Below are 23,882 nucleotides of genomic sequence, written 5' to 3' on the forward strand. Positions count from 1 at the left end.
TGGGTTACAAAAGTGTTTTTTTTATTATTATTTTTTAAAGTTAGATATTCCACACCAAGTTTTTTTATAAATACTGATTTGTCTAATACTTAAATGGTATAACCTTGAGGCGTTGTCGTGGAGAAGCCATTTACAGTCCTCACTATGGCGGTGGTTGTGTGGTTTTTAGAATACATATGTGAGGAGGAGCATTTACTTGAGGTTGATGGGATCCATTTCAATAGGCTGCATCTCGGGCTGACTACCACTATTAACATTCAGCATGGGCCCCGCGTATTGTCCTTTTACTCTCAATGCATCTGGAAAGCACTGAAGCACATCTTCACATGACACCAATCATCTGCACTCACTTAGCCCGCCATAGAGCCTATTATGCAGCACTGGCCGGCCCAGATTCACACAAAAGAGAGGGAACTCTGTGAGTAGTTCAGTGTCTCTATATGTAAATAAATATATTAAACCCGGATTTTTATCCCTGTAGCAACTAAGCTTTCTGGATGAGACTGATGTTTAGATGCCTGTTACAAATGGAGGAACACGCCATGCCATAATCATGAGCTTACTGAGAGGGCTGTATACAAGTCAGTCACAGCTTATGCGACTAAATCTACATGGTGGAGAATCTCAGACAACATTTATTTGTGAGATGACTTTTTCAAGCTCTGAACAGATTTAAGAAAAGCATAAAATTGCATAAAATTCAGAAACTACATTTTGTTGACAGTAAGGTAAGTTAACCAGTTAACAAGCAACCAACCAAAGTAAGCTCACTGACTGATGTAAAATGCTTCCAGAAATATATTGCTTGTTAATCCTTTCCGTCTACTTGCAGAACTAATGTAACATTGTCACACAAATCTCCAGTCTTCCTCATCCAGTCCCTACGTCCCGTGTGAAGCTTTGTCAGTGACCTGCTGCGGCCCAATCGGTGCTCTGCACGGCCCTGGGCTAATTTATAAGCTTCTTTTCCCAGATTAGCTTTCTTCCTGATGTGTGAGCCACAGAGCAAACCGTGCAAGCAAGATGGGCTGTAGCTTTTTAACTCCATCAACAAATGCCAGCCATCTCAACTGTTTCCTGGAAGCTGGAGGTGACTCTTGCAGGGAAAAAAAAAAGTTATCTAGATATTGCTAGTGTAATTTTTAGGGGTGCGAAGAATTGCACCTTTGAAAAAATAAAATGAAAATAAAAATATATACATACATATAAATATTGGCTTTGGAAGCATGTTGCTATGGGATTACCAGCAACTCGAGGTCAATGTCCATCACTGAAACACACCATGTCACACTGACACAGTGACCCTCATCATATTCTCAGTCACACAAGCCTACAGCCACAGTAATCTGTGTGTCACAGCAAGAAGCATGAGGATACTACTGACTGCACATTTCATGTGACACTGAGCAACATGACTGCACCGGTCAGCCAAATGTTAAAGCACCAAAAACATTTCATAGTCTGGACTGTAGGTCTGACTTACCCGGCAGCTGTCAGTCTGCAGGTGCACACAAGCGGAAACAATTCCAGGTAGCAAGTCTCAATTCTGCCACAGTTAATCCAAATTAAAACGAACAGTCTTCTTCCATTTTGGTCTGGATGTTAAAGGACACAGTATTTTCGTTTGTGAGTACTTGATGCTAACGAACTGTCAACTCATCAGCTAAAAATCCAAAGTTTTAACAATCCCAACAATAATTCTTTTGCCTCTTGTTCTAGCAGTTATATCGGTCAAGTGGAAAGCTAGTATAGATCCAAACAGCGGCTTCCTGCAGAGCCGCGTAAACCTTGCCGTGTGTCTGGTGTCTCCCGATCCTCTCTCACGCCGCTGTGACACAGTCTTGATCCCTTCTGCTCTGTCAGATGGAAAAGTGGAGCAAGCCCTATCACCCCCCCCCCCCCCCCCCCCTCCCCCCCACACAGACAAACACATCCTTCCCCCCACCCTCCTTGTGGCTAAAGAATTAAGAGTTATATGTGACGGTGCACATTTAAGTACTTTATGGTGTAATGTCAAAACACATGGCCAATAACATAGCAACATTATGTTTTAATAAGGTTCAGTATTTACAAGAAAAACATTTTAGATTTTTTTTTTATGAAATGTAATTCGTACTCATCCCAGTTAATCATTAATAATTAACTGTTGTTGTTTTTAACTGTTTTAAATAAATTAAGCTTTATCTGTGATCCAGCATAAGTACATTTTTGCATGTTACCATATTTTATAATATCAATTTTTGTCAGTGGCATTGATGTTGCGGTCTGTTTTTGTTTGCCTAAGGAATGATAGACAGGTAACAGCAGTGTGTCTGACTGAAGTGTTCAGAGAGTCACAGGTCATTGATTGAGATGTTTGGTTGTTGTTTTTTTTCTTCCACACACTGATCACACTGACCACCATTGGGGATTAGAAACAGGATTAGTTGACCCTGAACCTCTCACAGGCTCAGTGACATGAACCTACCCTCTCTGTGCACTTTCCTATGCAGATGGAAAGTGCTTAGCGTTTTGATAAAGCCCTATCATTTGAATGACAGTAATGTTTCTTGGAAATCTGTGCATTGTGTGAGTAATGCATACAGAAATGTGCAAGGACCAACTAAAAAGTCAGCAGCCAGAGAATGCAGATGGTGCATTTGGGAGAGGATGCACTCGATATTAACCTCTAAAATGCCTGAGGAAGCGTGTGCGTCTATCCTATGTGTGCATGTTTAAAGGTTTGCGAAGCACCAAAAATAAGGTCAGAAACTACAGTGTATCCCTATGGAAAGCTCAAGGTATATTTCTATGTATTATTCAAACATTTCCTGGAGCCCTTCCCAGGAACGGTGCTCAGAGGAGGTACCCCCTTGGATTGTGGCCAGACTTAATGTTGCAACAGCCATTCAACCATCCTCTCTCGCGTTCATTCACATCCATTTCTGGGCAACTGGTAATTACGGTATCAGTCGACGTTTACGGCTTTGAAAAGTGTGAGGACGCTCGAGCCAACTAACATGGACAGCACATGCGGATCAGAGACACTTTGACTGTGAACGGGAGATCAGCAGTAGAGAAATGTTCTATTGTAGTTTTTCAATATACGAGTAAGTTAAAGATAATAGGATGATGCGTGCAGCAACAACAAAATACTAATTGCCACTTCCTGTTGCTGCTCACGGCTGTCACCGGGCGTGTCAATCTTCTACTAACAAAATGCAACAAATATAAAATCCAGTTCAGCACAAGCCAGAGTCTACATGCCAGCGTGGCAGATGAGAACAGGTTCGGGGTGGGTTGAGTAAGACTGGCACATAGGGGAAAACACGGAGCGCGGCGTTTTGGGTGGGCAGATGGTGCCGGCATATGGGCCTGTTAGGGGCTAAATAAATAAATAAACACTCACACATAAATACGGAGATGAACTGTGAGCGCCGCAAAACTGCTGCGGCCAAACGCAGCCCGAGCTGAACTAACGCTCGCAATGCGGAGCAAGCCGGTGCTTTACTTGCAGATTTTCCCGACATAGGCCCACCCCCGAAACGGTTCAGTGGGATGGCACTGACAATGGGAATTAAAAATGTGTGCCTTTGCTAATCCGTCGTCCGTTCACAATGCGAGTGTGTGTCTCTCTCCGCTAATGGAAAGTATGTTTCGCTGTTCTTGGTAAATCTGCACTTATTGTAACTGCATAAGCCCACGCGAACTGAAAAAGCAACCGAGAACCTTTAGTAAACCACGATTCTGCCAGCACTCGGTAATCTGCTTCATCCGTGGTTTGAATAGTTAGGTAACTGCGGGCGGACTAACGTGAACAACACCCTTTCGGTGTGAATGTCATTCTTATGCAAGCAATTCAGAGGTTTATTTTTACATATATTCCAACAAAAAAACAAAAATCAATCTACTCTACTGGACTGAAATCACAGTCCAGTGAGATTCAACTGAACTCTGAAATCAGACCTCCTTCCAAGGCATTATACAGTGCCCAGACATGGACACAAATCAGTCTCTTCTACCCGTCCAGCTGCTCTCCTTTTTTTTTTTCAACAAATTGGTTTTCCTTCATCTGCAACAAGCAATGGAGGTCATACAAATTAATTCATCTATCCACCTATAAACCAACAACAAACACATAATCCCATAAGTGCAACACAGTATTAAAAGAACAACCTTACTCCTGGATTAACTGACCCCAATGGCATTTAACAAAAAAGAAGAACTTCCTGCGCTACACAAAATGATAGAAAAATCGAACCCTTCCCCACTTCACTAAAGCCAGCGTTTCTTGGTATAGCGGTGATGGAAGTTATTTTCTTATCTGTGGTCTGAACTTATTTACTCTTGGTGCTGAGGATCAGCTGTGTTTACCCTGCCTTCATACGGCTATATATACATTCTCCACCTTCCTGTCTGCCTCCTGCTCTACCTCAAAGCCTGTAGCTTCGTCAAAGAGACAGAACCAGACTGATAGAGGTGATATCCTTCAGCAAACAAACAAGCACTTTGAACCACTTGTTCACGACACACATCCAAGTGCTCTCTGCCCAACTCTGGAGCTGCCGCTGTGTTCTGACATGCTAAAGATCTCCATCAGAAATAGCAACAACCCGCTCAATGTACACACTGTGACAAATGGATGAAGAGAGGTTTTATGATCTGCTGAATCTGCGTTGCGGATTTCGACACATATGCGGTAATTACATAAAATAAAATAAAATGAAGGGGAAAACAAATCAGCAGTTGGCAAAGCTTTGGAAACCCACACCTTTTATACCATCAGCATCTGCACATCCAAATGGTGATGACTAAAGGGGATTTACTGAAAGCTCAAAACATCTAATGGACCCAGTGAGTGGTCTCTGCATGGTAATTAATATAAGCCAGCGTCGTACATAGCAATTAGCATTTCTGATTGATGGAAGCTGTTGGTGATTGGATATTTAAGTAGAGGCCATATGGTATAAGCTCACAGTGTGAATGGGCCCAGGGGATAAACCTTGATTTGTACATGGCAGACAACAGATACAGCGGGAAGAAAAAGTGAGCACACCGTTTGGAATTTCTCAAATTTCTGCCTACATTGGTCACTAAGCATATTTTTGTTGGCTAAAAAGAAATAGGCATGCACATCCAAAGACAGAAAAAGTGCTGGATCCAAAGTCAGATTACAGAGATTTAAAGAAAGGGTCCACAGAGCAGTGAAAGCTGCAGTTCATCGAGATTCAGGCGGTGTACTTACTTATTCCACGCTCTCCTGTGAATATTTACATCTTATGGTCAATACAAATATGATCAAATGTAAATGTTTGGGAGGTATTAGTTTAAGCAGACACTGTTTACTCATTCTTATGATTTTGATGAAGATCAGACCACAATTCATGAACAATTTAGGCAGAAATGTGAGAAATTCCAAACAGTGTACTTACTTTTTCTTTCCACTGTACATGTTGCATGTATATGATTGAACAATATTTTCTCGTAATGTGCCAAGTCTTTTTCAGCACTTGCATGATAAGCTTTAGGCATGGCACATCTTGGACAGTGGCCAGCTGGTTGTTACTCTGACAGAGCACCTGCATGTATACTGTATACAGTATGTCTATCTGGAGTCTATGCTCTAAACACGCACTATCCCAGTGCACACACACGCACGCACGCACACACACACATGCACGCACGCACGCACGCACGCACGCACGCACACACACACACACACACACACACACACACAGGCACACAAACACACATGCAGCCCTTGGACGCCTTCCACAAGCCTCTGAGTTGATAGACACTCCAGCCACTTTGACACTTTATATTGCGTTTGGCTCTGTGCCCTCGTAATGTGTGAAAGTTTAATTTGATTGCAGCTGTAATCTGCCAGCTAGTTAATTGACTTTGTTCAGCGCGTCCCTCCCCACCTTGATGAGAAGGGTTTGATAAATTTCTGTTTCCCAGCATCACGGGATGTGTGCTGAAGAACTGACTTAGTACCTTTCACTGGTCCAATTTTATATAAAAGAAGATAAATAAAAGTATCAGGAACATTTTTCCTTTTTCGTTTAATTTTGTGTTCTCCAAGACAGCAACATTCTTACAGTGGTCATTTACAGAAATAGCCAAGCCTTAACTCTGCGATTTGTGTGCCGATTTTGATGGGCCAAATTAATCATCAACCAATACTGCGCTATTTATTCTCAAGTGATGAGAGCCTGTGTGCACGATGAGAGTGCTCTCACTGTGCAATCTGTTGGCTACAGCTACAGTTAACTGCTCATTGTGCCGTGTCCTACTATTTTTATCATACAGGCCTTTAAAGCAGTACTAAGCAACTTGTTTACCTTAATAAATCCTTTTCGTAGTCCCTCAGGAGGTAATACAAGTATCAATGGGATGATTGTGGGGTCTTTCATCTCCCCCGGTGTCTCTGGTCAGAAAACCACCCTTGCAACTTTCCCTGTTCCGGCTCGGAGGCCCAATATACACTAATGATCACGAAGAAGACGCTAACAGGATAACGGGCAAAGCTAACTGTGGGCTAGCGCCACTTAAACAGTATTTACAGCCAAGTTTGATTGAAAAAAAATATCTCCATTGTGTAAGTGGATATACAATATCCCTCTCTCCCTTTGTCTTTTCTGTCAGCGTAGTATTTACTCTCACGGAGTCCGGACAATGAATGAGTAAAAAACTGTAACATGCTACGACACCTGCAGTAGCCCTTATGGCCTAAATGTTTGCTAAGGTTAACATAGGCAACAAATGAAAATGTGTGTAGTTTGACTGAGCAACTGAAACCAAACTATGGACTAGAAGCCGTTATTCTGCAGCCAGGTTTCTTGCCTTCAATCATGTGCTTTCTATCCATCCAGAGTAGTGAAGCTTCAAAGCATCGCCTGGGCTGAGTTTAGTTCAGTTAAGGACCGTTTGCTTCAATGCGCAGAAGCTTCTTCTTAGCTCTAGTGGTCAGAACATGTGACAAGTAGACCCAAGCTAGAGAGGTCTTTAATACGACTCAGGCCCCACCAACTTAGTTGTTTACACATAACTCAATTAGTAAGTCTTTGCAATGCTCTGATGCCGAGACTGAGAGGTGTGATGCTCAATTAGCATTAACAAAGGACGGTTGTTCCCTTGATCTCAGGAGGCCATTATAGAAAAGGAACAAGGCATGCCTCAATCCCCCACTCCTATTGAGACTGGGCTGCTGCTACTTGACAAAAATTGCCTCCTTTACCCCTCTCTCAAACCATCTCTTGTCCCTAGTATTTCGACTTCTCAAAAGAGTGGCTTTTAGATGGAGATGCACAGCCGACTGTGGACTAGGGTTGTTTTCCCTGTGACGCTGGGCACTTCTCTTAAAGATAGGCTACTTGGTTTCCCCTATGTAATGCAAATCTTCTTGGCACAATTTGGAGTACACTACACGACTCTGTCAGTGGCTGCTCAGTCTCGTCGGCGATGTCAAGCTTCCCTATGATGAAAACTCCCTGGATGAACGAGAGCCCGCACAAATACATCCATCCAGAACCATCCAGGCCAGTTCAAAAATCCTAATCAACACAATCCTCTCTCATGAACCGTCAAAACCGCTGAAATAGACATTATTTTAAGAGTCGCACTTCCCTCTAAAAATAGTACTCGATTCTAATACAAAACATTTACTACAGTGTGCAATCTGGTGTAAATGCACCACTGTGAAATGTGTTACTTCAGTGTCGGTGTATCACATCCTCAAAGCAGGTCTTAAATTTGAGCACGAACAAGTCTGTGACCTGCCTTTAAACCCCCGAGTGCAGGAGTGTAGTGCACTAGGCCTTGCATGTGGGTTAATGGGGATGGCATGATCAATTGTGCTGCTGACATTATGCACTTGGCTAGAGATTTTACATTACAGCACACTTCGATGCTAAAGAGCCAGTGACCTATAAACACACAACCACCGCGCGACGGGTCACTAATGGGGCCGGGGCTAAATTTAACTAAATGTTACAAGCCCCTTGGTCTATTTAAAGCTCTGGACAAATCAGTGTTTGAAAGTTTGAGTGAAATAAGCTTTAGCGGCGTGTCACTAAGTAAATACTCTCAGGGAAACAGAGATAATGTTTCTCATTGACTAATTTAATTAACATGGTCACAGTCAACTTGATTAGGCCGCTCTCAGTTCATTATTAGGGGAAGGGAAGCGGGCACGGGCTGATGAGATAAACATCAAACACAACGCATTACGCACAGTATCAAAGTCGGGTACGAAATAACTTACGGGTTGCCATAGTCCCAGACCATGCACTGAGGATCCGATGTACCCTGCAAGACAAAGAGAGATAGAGACATGGTGATTATTTAGTGCTATTTGTGACTATGGCATATAGACAGAACATGAGTTTGCCAGAACAGAGGATAGAGAGAGAAATAGAGAGAGTTAGGGAGAGGTGGGTAAGCACACAATGAAAGAGAGGGATCGACACAGACACGGGAAGGAAGGCAAAATGGAGAAGGAGCCATTGTCACAGGATGGTGCTACAAATAGCTACTATAGGCTGCAGAAAAGAAGTAGGAGGGAGAGAAACGGAATGACTTGGAGGAAAAGAGTCATTTCATGCACAATGAGACGCAGACAGTTGGGGGGAAGAGGTGTTGGGAAATTGTAAAGTTGCAATTTAAATATGTCAGATGAATTTTTAAAGCCGCATGATGTCTTGTCTTTTATGAAGCATTAGCTCTGAGAAAAGAACAACAACAACAAGACAAAAATCAGAACAAAGCTTGAAGGTAAATGAAAAAGTAAATAATTAAGTCGCCAGTGTCCATAACTCACTGGCCGCCACATTTTCTTGAAACATGTATAGTGTATGTGCAAGATGCTGCTAAACCCATAGGAAAATATTGGGAGCAGAACACTGTGGCAAAGTCCACTCAGAATCGCGCCAGCCACAGACATGCTTGTTTTCTTTATACGTTGAGAGAAAGCCTTCAAAGAGTCTGCAGGGAATGCTAATACGGGATCGTGTGGACTGGTCCTATGGGGATTGAACCCACCCACCACCGGAGGAGAGGCAGGAGCTCATCTGACCCTGCAGCCAATAAGGTCAAAGAGTCAGGTGGATTACACATTAATCAAGTTCCTTTCACGCGTGGTGGCAAATGAAGACACACCAGGACACAATCGCTAAATCGATGACTTTCTCGATACTCAGGCTGACACTTATCAATATGGGCCTAGACAAACCCTAATCTCTTTTAAATGATTTCGGGATTAGCCATCTCTGAACCTCTTCAACCTGAGCACCCCTGTCCGCAAAACATTACGAAAATACTCTCAATGCGCCACATCTCCCTCTTGTTTGCTTGCATTCAGAAACACTGGCTTGCGAGCGGAAACGATGAGTCAGTGACATCTGCAGTCAGATGGAGTGCTGCGTTTTATAATTCTTTTAAAGTGTTGCACCACGGCCATTCATCACCGCCGCACAATTGAAATGCCATTGTTCCACTGGTCTGAGATGGGGAAATGGATCCCTCTTGGTCTTTGTGCCCTGGCGCTGTCTGCTTTTTGTATTGAGGTTTATGTGAATAGAAGAGCTCCCCCTGATGGCACAGGTGGACATGACAGATCATTTACTTTATATGGAGAATGGAGCTTAAACAAACTGAACTCAAATGATTATTTCAGTGGTTAGTGAGTGTGATCGGTGATATATAATGCAACGGCACTGCTTACAGTTATGGTAAAAACTTCCTGCGATTGGTAACATTTCCATTCAACTAAAAAGTATAGGACAAGTTAGCGGTGTATCGACTTCAAAAGGACAAGGTCGTTTCTGCTTTGTGAACAGTTCAAAAAGTGATCTTTCATGAATTACCTCGTCCACCGCGACTTTGTGCGTGGCATGGCTTCAGAGGACAAGAGTGATGCAATGTTTATATAGACAGGATCACAAGTGGGCCAGCTGCGATTGATGGATGACAGTGCTTTGTTCGTCTGCTGTCACGGACATCACATGTTAGCATAGACCTCTGTGTTAGCGCGGCCTTATCAATCAAGGGGATGTCATGTCTGACTGCTCGCTGCAGCTTAAGTGACATCCATGTACCCTCTCCATGGGCTCCTTCTCTGTGGCATCGGCACTGTAACAGGGACAGATCTAACAATGTCCCTCAAAGACACCAACGTGTGTCTTTTATCCTTTTTTAGAACTACTAAGAAGGAAATATAGACCATTTAGTATTCAATTAGTATTAGGTAAAAATACCAAAATGGGCTCTAGCAACTTATGAGCCCCTAACAGCAATAAGCAAGCAAAGTAATGAATAAACAAAAGCAAAAGACAACGCTACAACACAAGGTTTGTCAGTTTGTAGGCTTAATATTGCAGCACATAAGACTTGTGTGTACAAATCGTGACCACTACACGAGCCCCTTTCTGTTCTGTATCCAGAGAAGCCTGTAGCAGCTGTTGCCATGGCGCTGCTTCAGCATCACAAGCCAAGGTCAGCATTTACTCCAGCTTAAACACATGACGGCAGCCTCGCGCCTCCCACTTCTTCTCCGAATGAAACAAAAACGCAAGTAGATGGCAAACCCCTGGCTGTTTTCAATAACACATTTGAATAGTCTTTCTGCGTAGCTTATAATTCTAACAGATTTTTTTGTTTTGTTTTCTTTCCATATGCCTCAGTGGCAGTGTAAATGCTTTAGGTGTTCATGGTATTAATGCACCGCCATCTTCATTTGAGGATATGACAGTTTAATTCTCAAAAACAGGAAGTTAAAAGAAAGTAGTTCTTTTAGTTACTGTACTGCTGTTTGCTACTGATAGGATACATATTTTCTATGATGGTGTTGAAAATCCTGCAGTTCCATCAGCTGTTATTCTTAACCGTGCAATCCTTTAAATATGTTGCCTATGTGTTTGAGCACTGTGCTTTGTTTCTACTGAGCGCGTTCTCAGCATCGCACCTCCCGCTAAGACACAGCACGCCACGTTCAGCATTAAGACATCATCCTCCAGACTGGGGGTTATGCAAGGCCCTGCTCCACTATGTTGAATAATGGCAAAAAATAAAAACCGCCGCAGCATAGAAGGCATGGCGCCCACTTTACGGCTCTGTTATGTAATGAGTCAGCAGACGGAGGCAAGAGTCATGAGACGGTGATGAATACTAAATATGTATAATGAAACATCAGCAATATTTCCGACCTCCAGTTCATTTGGATACATTAGCACAGCACAGCGAGTTTGTTTACCATTAAATATTCAGCATTATTTTCCCTACCCTGCCCACCTTCACCTCCGCACAATGCCTAATGAAAGCAGTCTAGTTGATATTTTGAAGAGTGCCCCCTATTAAACTTGCACTGCCAACTTCAAGACGCCCCAAATGCTGCTTGTAATGACATGATGTGCACTGATATACAGTCAATAGGTACCAGGAGATGCTGTGATACAAAGAGATCCAAAACGCTTATATGCTATTATTCAGCGCAATAGGCTGAGCGCAATGGCACTTAACAGTATGCAGCACTCTTAACCGAAGGCAGGAAACAGCCTTGGTGGAACTAAGTCACTGTATCTATTAAACAAGATGGCTTTGAAAAGTTTGAATACATCTTGGTAGAATCTCGCAGATGGGCAGCAGTCACGTAATGGCATAACCATAGAAACAAAAGGGAGAAAGCAGTCTTGACGGTATCACTTTATGGACCTTCATACATTGTACCTAGCTAAATTTAGTACAATGCAATGTGCTCTGTAACAATGTATAATTACTTGTACCTATGGGTTAGATACACAATGGAATAACGTGTATTAGTACTTTGTAGGTACATAATGAGACCCTTAGGGTTAGGGCTTAAGGTTAGAGTTATGTCTTATTACATTATGTACCTACAAACAACTAATACATATCATTCCAATGTGTATCTAACCCATAGGTACAAGTTATTACACATTGTTTCAGAGCACATTGTATTGTACTAAATTTAGTTAGGTACAATGTATCAAGGGTAGTGTAAAATAAAGTATTACGGCTTAGGGGGCACTAAAATGTGCAAATGTGTTTTGCTGAGATGTAACTTTTACATGGTAATAACTATGCAAAGTAGAAGCTCAAATGGTCTGTGCATTCAGTAAAGATTTTTAACCAACCATGCAATCCAATAAATGTGATTGATAGATTGATGTCTGCCAAGCTGATCCCTAATTTGCAAACAGGCTACAGAACTAGCCAGCTTGTCTATCTAGGCAAGAATCAAAGTAATTTCTATGTATTTAAATCAGGTTTTTTACAGTCTAAAATATAATTTGGGCAGTGGTTCAATTGACAAGCAATGATTTGTTGTCAGAGGAAAGCATTTATGTGGCAAATGTGTAAACTAAATCTCAAACAATGACAACAAGATCAAGAAACATTGGATTGCCCATGGAGATATATGACTGTATGACATCAAATAATGCTGCAATGCTGTAGAATATTCTGGATGGCCTGATGAGTTGAGATGGCGAATGTAGGAATAACTTACATTCAGCAGTGGCGACAGCTCGACCACAACCATGGGCTCACTGGGCTGTGGCTCAGGACGCACTGTCACTGTGAGAATCTTGGAGTTGATCACTGCAGGTGGACTATAAATAAAATGTTTATAATGTTAGATTATTCCATTGCTATACACACAAAAAAATCTAAGTTAAAAGCATAGTCAAGTTTAATTTTGAGTGGTTTGAGAACAAAATCAGCGTAACATGTGCAGAATGATTGCTGCTTAATATTGAGAAAAAACCTCAAACAAACTCATCCATCACTTAGTCCAAATGAATATAATCAACAAAAAGATCTATTCCTTTTGAGCCATGCGACTGAATGGTAAGACCTTTATCAAAGTACAAAACCTTGAACAAATTATCATTCTTGAGCTGGAGGCAGAATAGAGAAGAAGCTCCGTAATAAATGCCACTCTTTCTCTATAAAGTACTCTGACCTGTATCTATGGGCTCAGGGCCAGCACAAACACAATTGTGTCACAATACCGTTTGACAACCCCGCATTCACCATAGATTCCTGCTCCACTGAGGTTTTATGACACACAAAATGAAAATCCCTGTGCTTTTCCAGAAATAGACTGACAATGAATACTAAACAGAAGGCAATCGTGAATGTACTTTCTTTGAGAATGAAGAATTGACTTGTCTGATAACAAGGCATTTTTGAACCAACCATTAAGTGTGATGCAGGACCTGGCAGGTACAGCATCGGAAGTGTCAAGCAAAAGAATAGGAGTGTTCTTAGAAATATAGAAAAGTCTGAGAATTGCTTTGAAATGTCAAAAAGGTAGAAATTCTAATGTGGAAATAGTATATAGTGTGAAATGTTATAAGCGTTCTTTGAGGCACTTACGTTGGTGCTGGCAGGATGACGCCCAAAGTCCGATATAAGATGGCTCCAATTACATAGTACATTGGAGACTCTGAGTCCGTCTCCGTTTCTGAAAATCAAAGAACACAGAGGAAGTACATCAGTCCGCGTGCCAACACAGTAGCTGAAAGATAAGAGCAATAAAAGGAATAGTCAAAAAAAAGCAAAAAATCAGAACTACATCGCAACCATTGTACTATTTTTCAAACTGTATTATCCAATAAGGAAAATGGTGTGATATGCCCTCTTGTCATTGTACAAAAAGAAAGATACCTTTAAAAATGTGTCTGCATTTTCATTTTATTCCAAGCAAGTATGTGTCATGTGCACAATATGCAAAACAGAAAATGACACAGAGGAATTGCTGTAGAGTTGACTTGAATTAGGCACAGTTAACACGGCAATAGTCTCCAGGAAAACTCAGCAGTCATGTCCTCTCTCGATCTGCTTCTAAATGAAAACGATGGGGTGTCAACAATATAATGAGATAGCTTGTCCAGTCAGTGTTCAGATAGGGCTATGACGTCCTCGTATCCACCTGTTCACATGAGGCCGAGCAGCTGAGAACGGCCTCCCGCTGAGACACTACCCTCCTCCAGAGTTTTTAGTGAGGCTGGGTGTCAGGTGGTACGATGTGGTTTACATCTGTGTCCTTGAGCGAGGTAGTCTTCTCCTACATTCACCCATTTTCTCTATAAACTAACGGACGATGGTGTGTGCTTCAGAATGTGAATGGTTGCTTGATGTAAAACACTTTGATGTAGAGAATAGTATATGTGAGGCTCCAGTAAGCCATTCAAGGCAAGTGAATAGACACACCTATCCACAGACTTCCATCATCATCAGATAGATAGTTTGCCTTGATGCTGCTCCGTTGAAGATAGGCGCATAGTACATTGTGGCTTTCCAAGTGTTGTGTATGTCGATGTGTTATTTCTCCAAAAGGGCCTGTAAAGCCGTTTTAATGAAGTCCAAAGCCGCAGCTCCCATTGTCTTGCCCCATTTTCTCTGTGCATTGTCTCAAATCCCTACGAGTCTCTTCTTAAGAACGCCCTTTGTCATCTTTGTCTATATTTCGCCGGAGTTCTCCAACAACTTTTCCACCCTTTTTAACAAATCTTTCGCAACAAGCCTCCCCAGTCTCCCCTTCTTTTTCTTCCCGAGCCCTTCACGACAAAGAGCACAGAGGCTCCCGTTGAGACGTATACAGTCCCTCTGTAAATGTCACTTTGTCTCAAGTTCTCACGGGGCGGGCTGGAGAAACGCGCTGAGTTCATGGCAGGAGACGCCACTCCCTCCTTTGCCCTTTCAGCACGGAGGGAGTGATGAAGGAGCATCGGTTCAAAATTGGGGGTTGGGAGCGGAGATGCTATCAGACGCAGGGGGTGACTCATCCGAAATCTGTCTGCCTGCCGCCCCTAAGAGCTAAATACTCGAGGAAGAGAGAAAGATAGTTATGCACAACAGACGAGGAAAAACCAAAGACACAAAAAAAAAAAAGAAAAGATCCCGCTATTGTGAGTTGGAGACGGCGCAAAAATCAGATCAAAGTCAGGAGAGAAAAGCCTGGCAGAGTGATGGATCCTAATTGGACAGTGTCTGCAGAAGCATGCAAATGAGAAGAGCGCGTGGGTCGAAATCAGTTTGTGTGCGTGTGTGTGTGTGTGAGTGTGTGAATGGGTGGGGGGGGTGGGCGAATGGCGTTTCTACATTTGATTAATACCACGAAAAGTCCTCAATCACTAAACTTTCATTTCTGGCCAATGCAATATTTTTTTCTTCCGAAGCCTCCCTCCACATCGGGCATGATTGGTGGTCAGCTGTAATTCGGCGAAATGGCAAAACATCTGTCACTAAACGCAAACATTAATGCGCCGTTTGTCAGCAAAATATATGCTCAGAGCTGATCCCGGGACGTAATTGATCGTCTTAATCTGAGATGGGAGGCTTGCGTTTCGACATTAGTTACTTCAGGTCCTGTCACTGCATTTCCCTCTGTCTACTGTGAGGTTCTTGAAAGTCAAAACTGCCTTGCATACTCTCTCCAGTAGGATCAACACCGCTGATGCCTGCTACATAGAATAGACTATTCACTATTTGCTCTTAGATGCTTGAAATTCTATATTGTGCTTTTCCCACCACACTTCCAATTCATTGATGGTGAAATAGGGCTATAACCACTTTTTTAATGAGATAAGAGTCACACTTTTGTAGCCGATTTAGGGAGCAGAACTTGAGCCAGCAGGTTATTAGCTGATCTTAGCATAAAGATGAAACAGCAAAGGGAAACGGTGCACTTTTATCGTATTTAAGTTTCCAAAAGAGAATCCACGTATAACAGAATATGCCTTTGCCAGGATATGCATGCATTGTTACGTTGCGGGTACACTGCTATTATTGCGTTCTACCCTATTCAGGTATACACTTAAAGCAGTACTAAGTAACTCATGCCCCTAGAGGCCATAAGCGCCACTGCAGGTGTCGTAGCATGTTACGTTTTTTTACACATTAATTGTCCGTGAGAGTAAATACTACGCTGACAGAAAAGACAAAGGGAGAGAGGGATATTGTACATCCATTTACACAATGTAGATAATTTTTTTCACTCAAACTTGGCTATAAATACTGTTTGAGTGGCGCTCGCCCGTAGTTCGCTTTGCCTGTTAGCCTGCTAGCTTCTTCTTCATGATTCCATTAGTGTGTATTGGGGCCTCCGGGTCGGAGCAGGGAAAGCTGCAAATGTGGTTTTCTGGCCAGAGACACCAGGGATAGATGAAAGATCCTGCAATAATCCCATTATCACTTGTATTACCCCCAGAGGGACAAGGAACGGATTTATGAACAAGTGCTGCTTTAAGTAGTTTTTGACAAAGTTGAAAGAATAATGCATAATCTGGGGCAACTAAAAACTGTAGAGAACATCTTTTCAGACAACAGACGAAGCTGACGCAGATCTGTCAGACACCTCGCAAAACTGTCATTTCATTGACACGTCTTAACACGTAACATGTCACTCTGAGTAAGCACTCGGAGCCACTGAGAAGAAAACGTACCTTTGTGTTTCCTTTAGGGGGAATCAAAATCAGGGCAGAGCAAACTGTTGTGGCTTTGTAAATAATCACAAAAATAAGAGTTGCCTTTTCATTTAGATTTAAATGTTCAGTCCAAATAGTCCAAAGCAAACCTAATAAGCCAAGGCCAACCAAGAATAAACAATACATTATTTTCCTGGCACTGGCTGACTGTAGTGTATGTTAAAGTATGTTCAAAACTGTCTTCATTTTAGCAATAATGACACGGATCAAGTTGTGCGGTGTGTAAAAGGTAATGTAACCTTGCAACATTACACACATCCAAGTTGAAGGACTTCAGACTGAAAACATGAACTGCAACCCCCAATATTTTTAGGATACAGCCCCAAGATGGAAAGACACACTGTGCTGTCTTGGTGTGTTTGTGGAAGGATAAAGAGAAGTCTGTGAAAGAGTTTGTCACCTCGAAAATAAGTGCAGAACACTGGCCGCCTCCGACCAGTGAAGCGGCTCATGAACCTATCAATTGGCTGTGCGCATGTGAACCCTGAGCGCTCGCGAGCTCTCACTTTGAGGCTCTGGTCCTTATGAGCATGTTTAAGCTGCCCGACTGAGATGGGCATTCATTACAGGCTAAATGAACCAAACAAACTGATGCCAATCAACGGGAGTCCTCAACCCGGTGAATGTCAATGTGCCACAGCCTTTTACTAAAGCCAGGAACAGACAATATCCTGCACAGCGGAAGAGGTTCACAAAGCAGCAAATGGCAAAGTGGAGGTTGTACATGGGAGGAAGATTGTAGTCCTGATCTACTAAATGCTATTGTCAACACCTGCCATATTAGGACATTGGCCAAACCTTGTAATGGATCATCATGAATGTACCATCATGACAATAAATCAAAAAGACTTATTTATACTTTCCACAACACAAAGCAGGTTTTCAGTATACAGCGCTAAAAGCCAGTATAAATATTGGTAAGCATTTCACTGAAGTGCACTAAAGCTCTAATCAACAAAACAAAGAGTAACAGCAAAGGGAATGGGAGCTTTCAATTATGCATTTCTAAAGGCAAGACTAATGGAGGTAAAAGGATTATTATACTGCATATACTGTATTTATGGGGTGTCTGTTATCTTAGTTCAACTTGGTTGAAAACATTTCTGTAGCTGAAAGGCAAAATAGAAAGTGCCTTTGGTGCCCACCAGCACCGCCGCACTCAAGCAGTTATTTATTATTAGAGTTATTATTTTTCTTCTCAATTTTAGAGATTGATGTGTGAGGTAGTTGACAACAGTTAAGTGCATGTTTTCTCTGAATTTCATTTGTGAATGAATGTTGAGAGAGAATTGGATCTCATGAGAGTACGTGTCTCTTGTCTGATGTCCACAGTTGATGGAACAGTTTCCATTGGCCAATGACAGTTTCAGATATGGTCATAAGATGATCAAAGAAAATAAATCTATAATCCAATGACAAGTGCCGGCCCAGGATTGGCCATTATATGATAATCGTTTACCCTTTTTGTGTTTGTGTTCTCTATCCTGAGATAAACCCATTTGCCATAGCCGTAAATATGAACCCGAACCTCGAACAAAACAAGTCGTAAAATTGTTCTATTAAATGCAATCTGCAGCCCACAGTAAACAACCACTTTTTATGTTGATTAAAGAGACAGAGGGAAGGCCAGTTGAGGTGAGTCACTGTGAGGTCACAATACGGGGTGCCAATCAAAAGCCAGACCCTGTCATCAGCGCGGGTCAAAGGTCCCGGTGCTTCTGAGCTCTTGACTTGCAGCAGCTCTGAACATTCATTTGGCCTGGAACAGATATGTCAGAAAGTTGGCCACTGTAATTTCCTGAGAGATGTGACCTTTGCTTTTGCTGCAAGTGGATCACACCTGCCATAGTATTTTTTTGTTGGATATAAACAACTCTCTACTTCCACCTGCAAGAAATATCTAACACAAGCTTTTGTGTCCCTGGTTATATGAAAATGACTGAATCTTGTTTGTTGATGTTTTACTTCTTAGGATTCCACAACACTGAACCAAACACTGCAAAAGCAAATGCTCTGGAGCTCCCAAAGTTGTCAGGGCAATGGAAAATGAATGAACAAATTGGAGTAGAAGCATCAGGGACGCGCTATTGTCAAGATCTAATTACTGTAATCAGTGGCCATGCTAAATGCTCCATTTAACCTATTGAAACTGCTATACCGCCATTATGAATAGAGAAGCTACACAGAAGGCATCACTCAAGGCTTAGCTGAACAAAAGCGGCAAACAAAACACAGAATAACAATAACAATGTTAGAAGAATGACTTTGGAGCTTACTTCCTGTTTCTCTTTGATCCAAAAAGTCAAAACAGTGCCCAAAGGTAAGTGGACACAACACTTTTGAGATTTTGTTTTCTGTCTTTCTTTCTTTCTTTGGTCTTTTGGGTATAGATGATGGTTGTGTTTTGACAAGAGCCCTTTCTTATACACGAGAAACTATACGATGACCCGGATGACTGATAACCTCCAAGTGTCACGAATGTAGAGCATGTCTCACAGATGATTGAACATATCTTCTAGAGTCAGTCCCAAGAGCATCTCAAAGTCAATATTACCTTCAGTGTCCTTCAGCAGCCCCTTCACCCCATGTCCATATGCAAATCTTTGAACTCACGGGGGAATCATACTGCTCTCGAACTTCACATCACTACTAACATTTGGAAGTAAGCTTAGGGCCATTAAGCCACTGCCAACCCCCGGTCAATTTTGAGGAGAGTGTTTATTTGCTAGCGCACTTGCCTTCAGTCGGGATGCTGAAGACATCCTTAGGGATGTAGAGTTTGTCCTCCGCAGTCCGGGCCCAGTCTTTCATCCCTCTGCGGCCCTTCATGGGAAAGTTAATATCGCTGGAAACTGCTGACACTGGCTCTCTCTGAATGGTTATCACTGGCAGAACAAGACACAGAGCAAATGCCTGAAATTGACTGCAGTATGAAACAATAACAGAGAATGCTGTATCAATGCAGACAGTTCAGGAAATGGCTGCATGTAGGCAGGTGGAATGTGGAATTGGGTATTGGATCATTTTGCACATCTTTGCAAAGCTTTTCCCAAAGAGATATTGATTACAGGCAGACATACATTAAAGGCTAATCCAGCAGGCTAAAGGTTTTCAGGTTGCCCCAGCAGCACTGATGGACACGTCGGTTGCACTTTACTTTACAATAGAATACCGACATGGCAATAGGTTGGAAAAGTATGTAACTATGGAATAACAGGAGATAATGCCCTATTTCTTTATAATTATCAAGTAGTAGTAGTAGTAGTTTATATTCTTCGGTCATTATAGACATTATATAACAAGAAAACGTGTGATTTAAGTACCAACAGTCGTTTTCACTGGGTAAGAGCTTGCCTGGGTGTAGGGTAAAGGTAATGATTATTCATATTGCCATGACATATATGAAGAGGTGTCCTGTTAAATAATTACCATTACACTTTTAAGCACCGTGCTAATTCCATCTTGTAAAAGTGTTTACGATAAGTCACATACAGTAAGTAAAAACACTTTTAATCAATCAGCTATCTACATTGTGTGATTCTCATTGAAGACATTAAACTATGAGTAAACCACTTGGTTTGATTTTTGAAAAACACAAACTTTCTTTTCATTGCTTTGCAGATGATATTCAAGTTTATCTGCCTCTAAAATCTACCTCGCTCCAAACCGTGTCAAATTGTCTGCAAGACATAAAACAGTGGATGGCACAAAATTTCTTAAATCTTAACGAAAAGAAAACTGAGATGGCGTTATTTGGTAATTTTAACGCTGCAGATATTGCTCTGCTTGGCCCACTTGCTCCTTATGTTCGTCCATGTGTGAGGAATCTTGGCGTCATGTTGGACAGCTCTTTTAAACTACACAAGCAAATTAGTTCAGTCATCCAAACTAGCTTTTTTCAGATGCGCCTCTTAAGTAAAGTTAAATCCTACATTCCTCTAAACGAACTTGAAAAAGCAGTACATGCGCTCATCACCACTCGTCTAGACTACTGTAATGCTCTATACTGTGGTTTGGACAAAGCGTCCATTACGAGGCTACAAATGGTCCAAAACGCAGCGGCCCGCTTGCTGACCGGCACCAGGCGACGTGAGCACATTACACCTGTGCTCGCCCGTCTTCACTGGCTTCCTGTCTGTCACAGAATCAATTTTAAGATTCTTTTAATTGTTTTTAAATGTTTAAATGGCTTGGCACCTTTGTATCTGTCTGAGCTACTCTCTGTCCATGCCCCGTCCAGAGCACTTCGCTCAGCTGACCTGCTCCTTCTGGATGTGCCCAAAACGCACATGAAAACCAGAGGAGACAGAGCTTTTTCTGCTGCTGCCCCCCGACTGTGGAACGGTCTGCCCCTCAGCATCCGTTTGGCCCCGACTCTAAGCAGTTTTAAGTCCTCCCTTAAAACCCACCTCTTTACACAGGCTTTTTAATATGTTCTACTTTCTCCATTGTATTTTTGTTTAATTGATTTTGACGTAAGTTTATTATGCCTTGTTTGTATTTGTATTCATAGTTTTTATCATCTGTTTGTGTTGTGAAGCACTTTGGGCAGCGGTGGTTGTTGTAAATGTGCTATAGAAATAAACTTGACCTTGACCTTGACCTTGATTATGTAGGAAAGAGAAAAAAGGGTGAAATAACCGTTTTTCCATACTGAGATATGTTCTTAACTGAGCTTAGGCAAGTTTATACCTGTCTGGTCTTCGTGTGTGCCCGTGAAAGCGCGTGGTAGCTTCCAACTTCACCCCCGTTTAGAGCTATAGGAATATGCTGGGAGAGGCCAAATGCTAACAGCATCTTTGGTCGTTTTGCGTGACTGAGGGCACGCACAAAGACAAGACAGTACATATCAACTCGTCTAAGCTCAGGTAAGAACATATCTCAGTATGGAAAAACAGTGGCCTGTTCCTTTAAATTCTTCAAAATTGCCACCCTTTATTCTTGGAATTTTCTCAATGAGCTTCATAAGGTCGTCACCTGAAGCAGTCCTGTGAAGTCAAAAGCATTTCTGGTGGCTAAGCTCATTGAGAAAATGTCCAAAGTGTGCAAAGCAGTAAACAAAGCAAAGGGTGGCTTTTTTGAAGAAGTTATTTCAACTTTTTTTGTTTGAACATAATTCCATATGTGTTCATTCATAAATTAATGCCTTCAGCGAGAATCTAATGTTAATACCCTTGAAATAAAAGAAAAAAACAATACATAAAAAGTGTTCCAAACTTTTGATAGGTACTGTATATTTAATAGTAAAATAAATACCACAAACTGCTGAAAATAAGCTACGGTGTGCAGACCTGTTTTGCATTGCACATTAAGGATATTTTATCTAATTGACTACTTACTGAGGTTGTTAGTAACAACAAGAAAACTCTGAAAAGGCTTCTGGGCTTCTCCGATTAGATGAATGAAATCTTCTAAGATCCGCATGAGCAGCGCAGCACCAGGAGCGACCTGTGGATGGATAAAAGCAGGAAATAGGATGCTGTCATTGCAAATACAAAGCACCCAAAAACACAACACAAAACACTGTACGAGACAGGCTTCACCCCTGGAATACTTTTCTACAGTCCGGTCCCACGGGCATTAATTGTGTTCTAGAGCAGTAAATTGTGCCATAATATTATATGCCAGTGTGTACAGATGGTGAGTAAACAAATCCTCAACCCAAGGGCATATCGACGGAAGTGGAAGCAGAGCAATTCGCAAACACCGTTATCTTAAATAATGGACAGCCACCGAGGTTGGAGGGGAAAAAAAACCCACTGTAATAGCAGGTAGAACACATAAACTGACTGTATTGTACGGCTTTCATTTTAATTCAGGGGTCGAGATAATTCAGAAGTGGGTGTGCAACTATTTCACAACTGAAAAAAGTACCTGATGTGCGTCCTCCCACTTCTCCACATTTTCCATGTCCAACATATTACTAATTATGAGGAAGAATTTCTAGGAGAAAATAGAAAATGCATATAGTATATTGTAAAAAGGTTTAAGTCAAATAATCAGTGGTAAAATATGTTGCTCAGAATGCCACTTACCTGCACGTCGTCGGAAGCTGGGATGTAGGTTGCTCTTTTGAAGGTGTCCGTCACATTTCGTAGGATCTCCGTGGAAAAGAGAAGGTCGCCACTGTAGTAGCTCCTCCTCTGCAAAAGCTCCAGGAGACTCCGTACGATCTGAGACATGCCCTCCCCGGCCAGGGTCCTCTGACCCTTCGCCAGATGCTCTCGCAACTGCCGCACAGAGAAGACAAATGTTAGGGAATGGCTTGTGCATTTACAATTTCTACATTTTGTCGTATTACCGTATTTTCCGCACTATAAGTCCCACTTTTTTTTCATAGTTTGGCTGGGGGTTCGACTTATACTCAGGTGCGACTTATATATCAAAATATATAATTTAAACAGGTTTGTTATTTTCATACTGACAGCAGCTAGAGGGCGCTCTAGGCTTGTGTACCAGTATCTGCTACTCCTGTACCACTGAAGATTTAAACAGTAATTGAGCAGCAGAAAAGAATTTGGAGTAAGCCAGAAACTTGTGAGGGACTGGCGAAAAGCGGAGGTTACTCTAACTGTCACTTTGACAAAAAAGTGCAGTTAATTTGTAATTGCATTCGTAACTGTAGTTGCCAAGGCTGGTGCGACTTATACTCCGGAGTGACTTATATATGTTTCTTTCTTCATCATTGTGCATTTTTGGGCTGGTACGACTTATACTCCAGAGCGACTTATATATGTTTCTTTCTTCATCATTATGCATTTTTGGGCTGGTGCGACTTATACTCTGGAGCGACTTATATATGTTTCTTTCTTCATCATTATGCATTTTTGGGCTGGTGTGACTTATACTCCGGAGCGACTTATATATGTTTCTTTCTTCATCATTATGCATTTTTGGACTGGTGCGACTTATACTCCTGAGCGACTTATAGTCCAAAAAATACGGTACAAAGCACAGCTATTAATCAAAGGTAACAATTTTGATCAAAGGTTAATCAGACCTATTGCATTGCTTAAAATGTATTTCCTTTGGGGTTGCAATCCACTGTCAATGTGCTGCACAAGTAGGACAACTGACTGTCATGTTAATTTGCCAGTGGCTTCAGTCAAGCATATACAGACTAAAACAGGGAGTACTTTCTTAATTACAAGTTTCTGCATGTCAGTGTCAGTGCATTAAATTGTCAAAACCTTGTGTGTTATGATGCCCCTCTTGTATCAGCATAAGCAACACTTAGCATCCACAATCAGTAAAATAGAGGTTTAAAATGAAAAAGAAAAAAAAAGAAAAGAAAAGAAATCCCAGAGAGAGGACTTAGCAGGACTGTTTGAAACACAAAGCATGAGAGGGGACAAGGTAAAGAGGGAGCGGGCCCGAGACAGCGGAAGATAA

General features: G+C 41.8%; 1 protein-coding gene across 1 annotated transcript in view; it reads right to left on the reverse strand.

Annotated features, from left to right (window-relative positions):
- Positions 1-23,882, reverse strand: part of adgrb2 (adhesion G protein-coupled receptor B2) — a 232,919-nt gene that overhangs the window by 62,180 nt on the left and 146,857 nt on the right. The window contains exons 10-17 of the mRNA XM_079571360.1: positions 22,526-22,720; positions 22,365-22,433; positions 21,830-21,938; positions 19,225-19,375; positions 17,799-17,809; positions 13,378-13,465; positions 12,506-12,608; positions 8,246-8,289 (exon numbers count right to left, since the gene is read on the reverse strand). Coding sequence (XP_079427486.1) covers positions 8,246-8,289; positions 12,506-12,608; positions 13,378-13,465; positions 17,799-17,809; positions 19,225-19,375; positions 21,830-21,938; positions 22,365-22,433; positions 22,526-22,720 — 770 coding nt within the window. The remainder of the gene's footprint in view (positions 1-8,245; positions 8,290-12,505; positions 12,609-13,377; positions 13,466-17,798; positions 17,810-19,224; positions 19,376-21,829; positions 21,939-22,364; positions 22,434-22,525; positions 22,721-23,882) is intronic.

Source organism: Gobius niger, assembly GCF_951799975.1.
Source record: "Gobius niger genome assembly, chromosome: 14".
Classification (NCBI taxonomy): domain Eukaryota; kingdom Metazoa; phylum Chordata; class Actinopteri; order Gobiiformes; family Gobiidae; genus Gobius; species Gobius niger.